The 12,463-nt window shown below is 42.9% G+C and overlaps 1 protein-coding gene across 3 annotated transcripts in view; it reads right to left on the reverse strand.

The window, feature by feature from the left end:
- Positions 1-12,463, reverse strand: part of PEPD (peptidase D) — a 172,620-nt gene that overhangs the window by 4,442 nt on the left and 155,715 nt on the right. For all 3 annotated transcript variants that reach the window (XM_085234518.1, XM_085234517.1, XM_085234519.1), the window contains exon 14: positions 3,251-3,442. In XM_085234518.1, the coding sequence (XP_085090644.1) occupies positions 3,251-3,442 (192 nt within the window). The remainder of the gene's footprint in view (positions 1-3,250; positions 3,443-12,463) is intronic.

The following is a 12,463-nucleotide window of genomic DNA, read 5'->3' on the forward strand; positions in this document are numbered from 1 at the left end:
GAGCATTTTCGCTAAGTCCCATAAATTTTTCACAAATAAGGTGTAGTGCTGGTTCTACAAATCCTAGGGAAAAAATAAAGCCTCAAAAGAGGCTGAATATTTAGGGCCAAACATCAAACATTTTTACTGGGTCTTTGAGAAAACATCATATGGACTGCATGAATCAGTAATCAGCTTATAAAGAGTGAACATTTCAAACCCTAAAGAGCAGCATTTAGAGCTGGTGCTTCCCCATCCCTCAGGATCCATGAGCTTTCCCTGAGCCATACACGCAAAGCCACATGTAAATACCTTGACTTGCAAGGCTCTGTGTTCTCAGCAGAGCAATGCTCACAGAGCCCCGGTGCAGCACAGTGCCCTGGGGCAGCCCCACAGCATTCATGACCTTGGTGAACTGGACTTAGTTTTCAGACTGAGAACTGGTGGGCATGTGACAGAGAGACTTCACAGGATCACAGGATTGTAGGGGTTGAAACCCTCCTGCTGAAGCAGATTCCCTACAGTGGGTTCCCAAAAACTGAACAGCTCTAGTCTGGGATGAGGGCAGGCTGCAAGACTGCCAAGCAGCAGCTGCAGTCGTGTAGTGTGGGCGTCTGTGCTGCATGCAGGCATGGGGCTGGGCACAACCTGTGCTGACTGCGTGCAGTTGTGCCAGTGTCACCACACTGGTATCAGCAGGAATCCAGGTTCAGAAGAAAAACCTCTCACTTTTTCCATTCTTTCTTGCTCTTGAAGGTTTCATAATCTCCTTACAGCCAGCACTGGACAGCCCAAATTACAATAAATGGCTGCAGTCGTCTACTTTTGGCACAGCTCGATGGCTTCTCTTCTCTGTGCAGAGACTTGTCACACTTGAGAAAATTATCCCAAACCAAAAAGACATGAATTCAAGGTGAATTCATTAAACTCCTCAAATCCCTGTGTGGATAGTCTTACTCAGAACTACAGTGGTGTTATTTTGGTTCATGTAAGTTCATTTTTGAAGTGAATTAAATCAAGCCAAATTAAGAACACTTTAATTAGTGCTGAGCTCTGCAGAGGAAAGCAGACTAGTTATTTCCCTTTTTTAGAATGTAGGTTTTTTAAACATAAAGGAAGACTGGACATGGCTGTAGTGAGTTCTTTGGCTAGAACTGATACCAGTACTACTCCCGGTTCTGCTATGTCAGTAACACTGGGACTCATGAGATCTTCTTTAATCATGCAGAGAGAAAATTTTCTGACATGCTCGAGAGAGAAATACTCATTCTGGATAAGCCAGAATGAACCTGCACATGGATAACTAAGCACTCTGAACAGCAAATTGCATTTTGACTGCATTACAGTTCAGCTTTCGTTAGAATTTAGAAATATTCAGATACGTTTCTGTCTCAGATTTTATTTCCATTCTTCTCCTGGACAAAATCAAGTGACAACATCTGGCTCAGGGATGTGTGTATTATTTCTTTCTCTCTCTAAGTAAAATGTATTGTTCACAGGGGGATCGGAGATTTTTGCTCAATAGTTTTTGGGCAGCTCCCCCTTGTAGCAAAGTTTGTTGGCTCACTTTCCTTGCAAGTCAACATTACAGGAAGCTAAGCAAAAACAGGGCAGAAAGTTAGGCTTTGTTTGGAATCTCTGGAATAGAAGTGCCCAATTCAGCAATTCATGCCAGGGTAGAGACCCTGTGCTGCCATTCCTGCCCCATGCAAACACACAGCAGGTGAGCCACATGCATGCCTCAAGCCAGCAGAGCTGGGGGAGGCATTCACAGCAAACCATGGGAGAACATGGGCTTCACTGAACATTTCCAGAGAAAGCTCACCAGGAGTGAAGTGAAATGCCCCCAGATCTCCCTCAGAGTGTTCACAAGAACAGTGAAAATAGTTAAACCTGTTCCCTTGTGGCGTCAAGCTACATGAGTGCACTACAGCGTTCCTTCAGAATATGCTTCAATGTGTGGTGCCATACACAATGTGTTCAAAGTTAGAAAAAGCAGAGTTAACTACTTTTCATTCATCAGAATCTCAGTTGGCTGGCGGGCAAGTCTTGATAAAGAAACAACACAGAGACAGATAACATCCCAAATCTCAGCAATGAATTAAACAGCAGACAGGGTAAAGTCCCAGGTCTCTTGATAAGATTGCACACACCAGATAGTGAGCTTCCAGAGATGGTTGCCCAGGCCCTGGCTGACTCATGCGGCTGGTAATGGCACACACAACTTTTCGGTCTGGGCTGATGGTTCAAAGGCAGCTCAGATCAAGAACAGTACAGTAATTACCCTCTCACGGATGGTGTACAGTGATAAATTAGTTGATGGCAGCAACAGACAATTCCTAATGAGTGACTTCTCATACCAGAAAATCACCGCCGTTGCCAGTGATTGTTAGCTGTGTTGAGACTTAGCAGAAAAGCCAAGAGAAGGATGGGGCATTACAGCTGCCTGCTTTATCTTCTCTGTGCATGAATACGGAAGCTCACAGAACAATGCAGCACCCTTCAAATGCTTGCTCTGCTAAAATGAAAACCTACTGGAAGCCACTGCAACTGCTAGACATTCTGCTAGGGTGGTGGTTTTGAATGGGAAATGCCCCGGAGAGCATGGAGAAACAAGGCCCTTTTATTTACACAGCAGCTGTCTGAGTTTAAACAATCTTCAGATCACAGCTAACCCCTGAGTCAGCCAACCTTTTCTGTGCACACGCTGCTACATAAGTCCTGCAATGTGATATCTTGAGCAAAAGACGTAGTGAAGACCACTGACCATTCTGTTGGAAAACAGGAGAGGTTTTAAATTCATTAGTTTCAGGCCATTCTGGCAATAACTCAGAAATAGCAATTATTGCTCTTTTTTTTTAATGCCTCCCTGACTAGAACAACACAAGGCTCTCCAGCCCTGCGAGGGAACACCCAACCATTGTTGCAGGAAGTTAGCTCTGGAATACGAATCTCAGTCACACTTTATAACATACACATTTCCCACGACAAAACACTTACCTGGTACGCAACTTCACAGCGTTGACTAAAGGTATTTCAGTCAATGGAAAAACACAGGTCCCTTGTTCAAGTATATCACAAGTATAAAACTTCATTTTAAAATACCAAAAAAAGACTGGTTTGTCTATAGGGCAAAATGGCCTGAGGTGCTGTTTCAGGTACAGCCGTCCCATAAAATACATTATAAATTCCAAAAGGTTTCTTCTCAAGTACATAGCAAAGACAATCAAGAAACCAAATGCAGAAAACCATCCAGCTGAACGTTACTTACGCCACCAAATCCTCTGAAACGCTGCAGGACATCGTTGTTGATGAAGCAGGACTGTGCAGGATCACGGAGTGCTTGGTCCAAGAGGTGGTTGATGAAGTAGATCCCTGGCTCGATGGTCAGCACCATGCCCTGCTCCAGGTTCCGGGCAGTGCGCAAGCTTCGGAGCCCTGGCAGGTCAATGCGTTCCACCCCCTGTAGAAGGAAGACCAGCTCAATGGACAGAAAAATACTGACTGTGGGTAACCCTTTATCAAGACCCTCCTATGCAGACTATTCTGTTAGATGTCCAAAATAAAAGTTTTGGGGGATTGAAATTGTGCTACACAATCAACTCTCATCATTCTCTCATTTCGCTTTCATAGACAGTGATTACCAGCTTTCAACTCAACAACCAAACTGCTTTTGCACTGCAGAGGTTTTGGCTTCATGATCTGCTTGGTACTGTCACACTATCTTTGGAAAAGTACCACTCTAAAAGACTAAGTAATTACTTACTTTGTTAATTATAAAGTAATTAGTTTCTTTCTATAGTAAATTCTAGTAATTTCTTTCTATAACTTACCTTGAAAAATCTATTTTAAGCAAAATGCAATTCTTAAAATGCACCCTCCATATTGCAGCTGAACAAGCTGAACTATGCAACAGAGAGCAGTTTCCCCAAGAAAAATGCAAATGTTTATTCTCACTGTATGCTATTAAAATTATACATTTATGATCTCGATTCAGGAGCAATGAGTCTACACATGACCTCATAAAAGAAGCCCATTTAAAACTACACTTTTGTCAGATTGAAACTTTCAGGCAACGTAGTTTTTAATAATATCATTCAGCACCAAGTTAAAACAAGTCCCAACTAGCAAAACGTTTTCTTCTTCCCCAAAGCTGGTAAAGCAAAATGATATATGAGGACGTGCTTAGTCAAGGAATTAGAAACACTGCAAGGACTAGTTCAGGATATTAATTTTCTTCCCCCAAATGTGCCAGCTATTGCAACATCTGAAAAAAAAAAAACATCTCGATCCCATAGTTTTTTTGAAAATCCTCTGCAAAATCAACAAATACAGAGACCAATAAATAGTCCACAGGCCTGCAGCTCACAAAAACGTACACATGCTGATCTCCACTCCTGGAACTTTTTCCAGATTAGCCAGGAAGAAGTTAATGTCTTTGCTAGACAAAGGCTGTATTTATCTCATCTCCAGGTAGCTTTCTCATGTCCGTCACTTGGCCATTTCAACCATGATCATGGCCATTTTCCTTGTTGGTAGGAGAGTGTGTCTTTCCAGAAGCACCAGCACAGCACCTGGTACCAGTGGGAAGGAACATCCCCTTGCTGGGAGGTTAAGAATGCTGCCTGGGCACTGCCCTCTGCTCCTGGCATGGCTGCGCTCCCACGTCTCTTCCACGTCAATGGCAGAAGTTCGTGGGGACACAGGAGAGGCAGGGTCCTGAGTATTAGCCAGGTTTTAATCTCTCTGAATCACCTCTTCAAAGTGCATATAACTCCAAAGCAGTGTTTGCTCCCGAGCTCCACTTTCAGAGAAATACCACTTGCAATAGCCACTCAGCAGTGTTTATTTTGTTCTCACCAGTTGCCCAAGCAATAACGAGGTTTCTTTTTTCCCTTAGCAGAACTTATTCTGTCCCAATGCATGGCATTCTCAGAAGAGCCAAGACTTTCAGTGCTAACCAGCGGGGATGTCTCCACGTGCCTACCCTTGAGAGATGCAGAGCATATGCAATTCTCAGTGCCCTCGCAAGCCAGGCCCATGCAAATCAACAAATGTATTCCGACAATTTTCACTCGCTATTTCATACATTTCATATGCTTGATCTGCATTTTGCTTATTACATTAAAATAAGAAAGCATGATTTTGTTGTACTAAGGAAACGAGAATACTCGGATATTAAGTGCAGAACTTTCCTTTTGGGTTCTTATCAGAAATCGAAGAGAATTGATATATTTCTGAACTTGAAACAATCACTGTACAGAAGCAGAGCCATTTTTTTTCTTGCTGCTGCCCGATGGGGTTTGGCACCTCACACATTCATTGTAATGCATAAAGGAAATGAGGGCATCCAATCTTGTGGATTAATCTCTCCATGAGCTGTAAACAATTAAATTAGTGTCTGGACCTTTTGGTGCGTTGCCAACTATCTATCAGCTGCTTTACAACAAACAGCGCACATTTGGCTTTTAACTGTACTTCCCTTCAATTCTGTCTGTAAATGCCTTTTCTTAGTCAATCTAAGACAGATGCTAGAAAGATGAATGCACAGTGAGAAAAAAAATGGCAAACACCATCTGAAGGCACTGCTGGCATGGCAGCAGTGTGCATTTTTGACCTTTTCTTAAAACAAATGAGGCTTACCGCCAGGTGTGGTGGTCAAACCTGGATGCCTTCACATATCTCCATGCCTACTGACTGAAACAATGTGCAGATGTGTCCATGCTGCACACAGTGTCATCCTGCAGGAAGCCAACAGTACACTTACTGCCTGTGAGCAGTGCCAGGGCAGCAGGGTAGGCAGCCCCAGAAGAACAGGCTGCCTGGGCTGGCAGCAGCAGGGGAGGTACCCCCGGCCCTGTTCACCCAAAAATATTATTTCAACTTCTCTAGAATCCACAAGCTCGTTCTGATATTCATTCAATGCAAGCAACTCCATGTGGTGTCAACTCCTGGTTTCATCTCCAGATCCTTGAATTTTGTGGGCACTGAAGTCATTCTGTGAATAGCAGCAGCTATAATACTCCCATGAAATCATCTTGAGAAGTCTTTGGGGAAAAGATGACTGCTCAGAAGGCAGGACACGGATGGGTGGGCTCATGGCTCTCTCTTAGCAGAGGCCCGCACGGTGTTTGCTCAGGTACAAAATGGAAGAGGAGCAGAAGGCAGCCCCAGAATGCCTCGTGGTGAGGCTGAAGGAAAACCCACACTGTGAAGGGGTAAGAGCAGGGGGGGGAGGGTGCACGAGTGGAAGAGATGGCAACATCCTTCTTCTGAGATCAGTACTAGATTAAAACATACATTGAGCTAGGGCTGCGGTATCCTCTGTGACATCTAATGTTGGAGGCACTCATAACTATCTCAGTAGGTATAACTCCATCATGTCAGCTTTGTCAGTTTCCAAAACCAAGACATCCGAGAATTCGTTAAAGGACTGAGACCCATCTCTCCCCAAATTGAAGGTGACAGGTCTAGAACAAGGACATCATCGCTTTCTATTCCTGTGTAAGCAAAACAGCTGGGAAGCCTCGCACTGCCATCCGTCAATATCAGTCCTCTGCCAAGAACTGATTTTCTTCTGTGTAAGGAGGAAACATCCCTTTATTTTGCGACTAGACAACCAATGTCTTGTTCCCAACAATAACCATGGTGTTATTTTGGATTTAGATGAAGAGAAGAGTAAAGGTCTGAACACTGGTGTAGCTGCAGAGAGGCTCCCTGGCTCTGCCAACTGTTCTGTCCTGGAAGTCTGGCTATGCATCAGAACCCAGTGTTGTATACTTATGTGCTCATGGCAGAGAAAATAATCAGAGAAAACTAGAAAATAGTAACACCTAGGCATCTAAAAAGAGACTTCTAGTGATATTTTGGGAAAAACTGCTTTTCAAAGAACTGTTTATTTTCCTGTATATTCCAACAACAAACTATATCCAAAACCGTTGCTTAAGAGTGATATTATTTGGAGGTTCTGTTCATATTTTAAAATTGAGACACTCCCACAGTAAGCACAGATGTATGACACTGTCATTTGTGACTGTACTCCTGCCAAAAACATCAGATTCCAATTAATGGTTCATGTAAGGTAACAAAGAACAGCATGTCTAGGCAATAAGGACTGTCAAGGGAACAAGAGAATTATTATGTAAACTGATTTCATTACTATGTAAGCAAATAAAAGTTCAAATTAAGTTAAGTGCCGAGAAATATAAAATATAGATCTATTTTTGGAATAAAGAGGGAACCAGGAACTACACGAGTATGCCTGTCCCTCAGGAAAGTGGTTATGGAAGACCAGGAGTTGTAACATCCCCAGATGAATAACTGCTGGCTTTTAAGCAACTCGGTGGTTCACGGTGGTACGTGCTGCTTCTCCCATGGGAGAACTGCAATGTGCACCATGCTGGGTCTGGTCCCACAGGCACTGGCTACCAGGCACAGTGGGATGCTGGAAGCTCGAGGCTCTTTTGGGTGAGGCTGACCTTGGATCTGTATTCAGATCGGGTCAGAAGGAAAACATGTGCATGATGTCTCTGCTAGATGGCCATCGCCCATGGAGCCAACACACCACTGGGGACATGTAAGCACAGAGATGCCATCACCCTGCCTCCTGAAAGCAGGGCTGCAATGCTTGGTTGGCAGAACCAGAAGTTTTCTCTTCCCAGCTATAGCAGCCAAACATGGCTGCAGCAGAGATCCCCACAGCTGCTCATAACTACAAATACTAAACAGCACAAAACTATTTTCTGGTGCTTTTCTCCAGTTAAATCATCACAGAACTTAGAGCTTGACAATCAGACTGTCCTATTTGGACCACGTCTGAAACAGCTAAGTCCTAACCATTTCACCAACTTAAATTCAATCAAGTATTTAAATTTGACAGAATACGGATCTCGTACTGAGATTATATAAAATCAACACTGAGGCAAAATCTCAGCTCTTTCACTCTTCCCCACTCTCCCACTGTGTATACCCAAATTCTAATTAGCTCATTTCTTGTAAAAAGAATGGAGCCCTATGTGGCTAGTAAAATAACAGTCCTGAATTCCATTTCATTTGTCTCCTGGTCCCTTCCCTCTCAGCCCTTGTTTCTCTAGATGAGTACTGCTAATGAAGATTACTTTATGCAGCCTATCCCACTTTTCCCCAGCAGCCCCAGCTGCCTACAGCCACCTGAAGGAACAGCAAGTCAGTTGTGCCTTTGAAATCAGCAGCAGGTTACACCAAAATGCGCCCTGAGCATCACAAACCACTTGTGGCATTTGCAAGTCAAAGCTTCCACTTCTGCAGGAGAATCAAATTACCAGCTGGAGTATGGGGATACAGCTGAAAGTTAATATTGGGGGAATGGAAGGCAAATGATATCAACTGGCTATTTCCATTCGGATTCCTTTTTGTTCTTTTTCTAGGTATTAACTGTGGTATCAGGTTTAAACTGCCTAACAAATCTCCTGCTACTGCAAGCAATGAGGAAGAAGCACTTGTTATTTACTTGAGGTAACTCTGCCTGCTCTGAATTTCAGTCCACTGCTGTAGCATTGTTCTGTGCGTAATTTCACCTCTCACTTTTACTGCTTGATCCTCAGATGTCACTGAGCTCTGTTGCTATCATAATGGAAATAATACAACCTACAGGTTATATTTTTTTCTTTTTCTTAAAATCTAAGAGAATAATAGAGATAGAAAATCACCAAGTTGACAAGTGCAACATAAATGTGGAAGATGAGCAGAATATTTGGACAGATAGCTCATAGGAAATGAGATAAAGAACTGCAAAAGTCACCAGCAATACTGTGTTAGGATGAGACCACAGGCAAGCACTGTTTTGGACAGTTTTCTTATGACACACAGAATACATACAGGCTATAGCCTTTACTGGAAGGCCTTTTTCCTCTGTGGATCAATGGATACTTGGAATACTTGGCTATTAAAAGAAATTGCATAGCAGAAAAGCCTGAAATATATGGCACTTTTTGTACCTTACTTTTACATATAGTTGAAACCAGAACTATATTATCTTGGTTTTCCTACTGCACCTAGAACGAACTGTTCAAAACCACCAGCTCCGTTGGTCTCTGCTACACTTTCAGAAAGATCTGGACAGTAAATACTCAGATAAAAACTCTCTTAGCACACAGAATATTTTGCAACAAACTTCAGTAAGTACAACAAACATAAGCAAGTGTTTCCTTCCAAAAAAAATCTAACCAAATTGAATGAAATCCAGTCCAAGCAACAAAAAACCCAAGCCTGCGACACTTTCTCAGAGGAAGAGGGACTCCTGTGGGATGACAGCAGGGTGTGCAGCACGGCACTGCACCTGAGCCTGCCACTGCTCTGCCCCCAGTAAGTCCTTGGTTTCATGAACACCCAGACTCCAGCACCAGTTCTGGCAGGGAAAAGCTGCTGGGACCAGAGAACATCTTGTCTGAGCACATGCAAGATGCCACAGCAGGGATAAGAAGAGCCTAACTCTGAACCTAACTCTGTAGGGCTTTAAGATCCTGCAGAAGAACCTTTTGCACCACAGGAACTTCTAACAGTTGTTTTACCCAACACCACCGAGAAGCAGCAGGGTTCCCTGCGCTGTTATGCACAGGAATGCTGCGGAACTGAAAGCCTTTCTGGCTTGGTATGTTGCTGCTCAGCAGCACACAGAGCCACAGGGCCTTGCTGTGAAGGAACACAAACAGCCACAAGTGATTCAAGGGGGACCCACTAAGAAAAAGTTTCTCAGAGATTTTCTGAAGGTGCGGACAATCGATTACATGACCCCCCCCCCCCCAAAAAAAAAAACCTTTCACTATAACTGGTAAAAAAGCCCTTCTTCTCTTTGCTCATTTATGTCCTACCATGCAGACTGTATCCCATTTGCAAGTCCTGGATACACTAAGCTCCAGCAAGGCGTTACAGGGTTATGACCAAGGGAGGCACTTCACACTGCTGGAGCTCTCCGTGACAGCTTTAGGCTCTGTGGTAAATGCACCTCATCTCCTGCTTCTTAAAGGTAAAAACAGTAATGCATCATTTGCAGTGCTAATCACAAAAGAATGAAATCTGCTTCAGCGTAAAGCAGGACATTAGGAAAACAGTTTTTGCCAGAATGAGAAAGGGAACAAGGTTATTCCTGTGTTCTCCAGAAGGTCTGGAGACCTAAATCCCCAGCTGGTGACCCAGGAGCAGGCAGAAAACCTCCTGCTTGAGCCAGGCAGAGCTCACACACCTCTCTGAGCAGCAAGGGTGCTCCTGAGCACGGATCACTCCAGGATCAAACCAAACCACTAACCTGAATTTGCTGATGCATGACAGTAATGAAAGGATCGGCTTTTCATGAGAATGGAGAAGTGAATTAAAATTTTAAACTAAGGTAAATCTTATAATTTTAGAAGACAAAACGAAATGAAACTCTTTATTCACAAGATGGTAAAATCACAGCGGTTATTAACCTAACTTAAATTAACTGCTTATTATTATAGAAAGTCATCAAATGTACTTAGCATTCTTTAGAGCCCGACAGTCAATTAATATAACATGAAATTGAATCAACTCAAGCATCTAGAGACACAAAACCTAGATTTAAATGAAAACTTCAGCCGCATCCACCTCAGGGTCTGAAAATTTGAGTTCACCTACCCCATTTTCTCAATTGCATCATGCACAAGCCCTCGTTTATATCCCATATCGTATTTACCCAGAAACAAATGAAAGTGTGGGAAAAGCACCTCCATGATTAAATTTTACAGTGGAAGCTAAGCCCAGTGGGCTTTGCACCCTTTGAAGCTAGCTCTGTCTGACTGAGGGCCAGATCTTCAGAAATGATTGGTACCACTGGGGCCGCATTGCCAGAGCTGCTCACGTTTCAGTCAGACCCTTAAAAGAAGCAGTAAAGCAGTTTTCAAAGTAGCATTCAGCGCTCCGCTTCCCCGCTAGGAATACAGCAGCATGCTACAGGAGGCTGGATCCTCCAAGGAGCTCTTGACTGCTGAGCACTTCTGAAAATCAGGATGTTTCCTTGCTGGCTTCTATGGAAGATGCCGATGGTTACATTCTTCTGAAAATCCTGTCTTAAACACAGTCACTGAACTCCATTTACGGCTGGCCAACACCCGTAACTCCTTATTATGGCAATAAAGGATAGGAAATGTTTGATTTTCTAATGTTCAAGAATATCCTATACAGAAAACGTGCAAACTTTCCTGTGTTTGTCAAAGAGGAAGAAAGAGCTCGTTCAATGCTGCATGTGAAAGCAGTTTACTGGAAAAGATGAAAACTTATTATTGCCAATTTTGAAAAAAAAACTTTGGCTACTAACGAATAACTAATCTAAGCTAACAATGTCTGGAAATAGTTTTTTTGGAACACGCAAAACTTTGTGATGGATAAAAATTAGGAAATTAAAGCTTATTGTATTATTCCAAATGTAACTGTTTACACTTGAGGAAAAATAATGGAATAATATCCACTTGGAAAAAGTTTTTATTTTTAAAAAAAATCCTTTGTAATACTCCCAGAAAATCCCTTGGCCAAAAGCAAATAACTTGCTTCTTAACCAGTTAGAAAAAGGAACACGATACTACAGGCACTTCAATAAACACGGCTTTCTGAGATTCCTTCTCAAAATCTTGCTAGCTGGTAAATGTTTAAAATGCAGAAAAAATCACTCAAATCTACTTGGTATCTTCAAAATACATTTTCTCATGAAGAACTGAGACACAGCAAAGAACCTTGTGCTATCTAACACAGACATGTATCATACCAGCAAGAAGAGCCCCCATTGCTCACACTCAGCTTTGCCCAGGGCCCCTTCAGCTCCCACTGCTGCAGCACTGTGCTCCCACTGGAGCTTTGAGCCCGGAGACTCCACCACCAGTGCCTGCTGTGGGCTCTGCACCAGTGCAGCTCTGATGTGGGCACCTCACCTTGGTCAAATGGCCCAGATTAAGGAACCACATGTTTTAGGCTGGGAGAAAAGAGATGGGTCTATCAGAGGTGGAATTAATGCTGCAATGAGAATTTAATGGGGCTGCCCCTCTACAGAACCCCAAATTCGTTATTTTTCCAACAAAGGTGATGCCATCCATCCTTCCTTCCATCCACCCACATGTATGCTTACATGCAAATACAGGTCTTCAGCTATTTGCTTGAGTTCACTCCATGCTTCCCCCCTATTCAGGAAATTTGTTACTTAGGATCGCATTTTGAAAGTACATTAGTTATGTATATGTTGTTAATTTACGAATGTAGTTGCATGTCTAGCAACCAAATGATTTCAACATTTGCAAGTATAAAATTCCCTATCTGCATACAGCTCTGGTGGTTTGTTTTTTGTTCGTTTGTTTTGTATACACACCTCCAAATATGAAAGAGTGCAACTCCTGTGAAAATTCAGTCCCTGAAGCCAGTTTTATCTACAAGAGGTTGCTCTTACAGAACTCTGGATAGATCATTCTTCTCTCAGAGATAATGTCCCTTAAATTACATCAAAAAT

Source organism: Meleagris gallopavo, chromosome 13, assembly GCF_905368555.1.
Source record: "Meleagris gallopavo chromosome 13, MGAL_WU_HG_1.1, whole genome shotgun sequence".
In the NCBI taxonomy this organism is placed as follows: domain Eukaryota; kingdom Metazoa; phylum Chordata; class Aves; order Galliformes; family Phasianidae; genus Meleagris; species Meleagris gallopavo.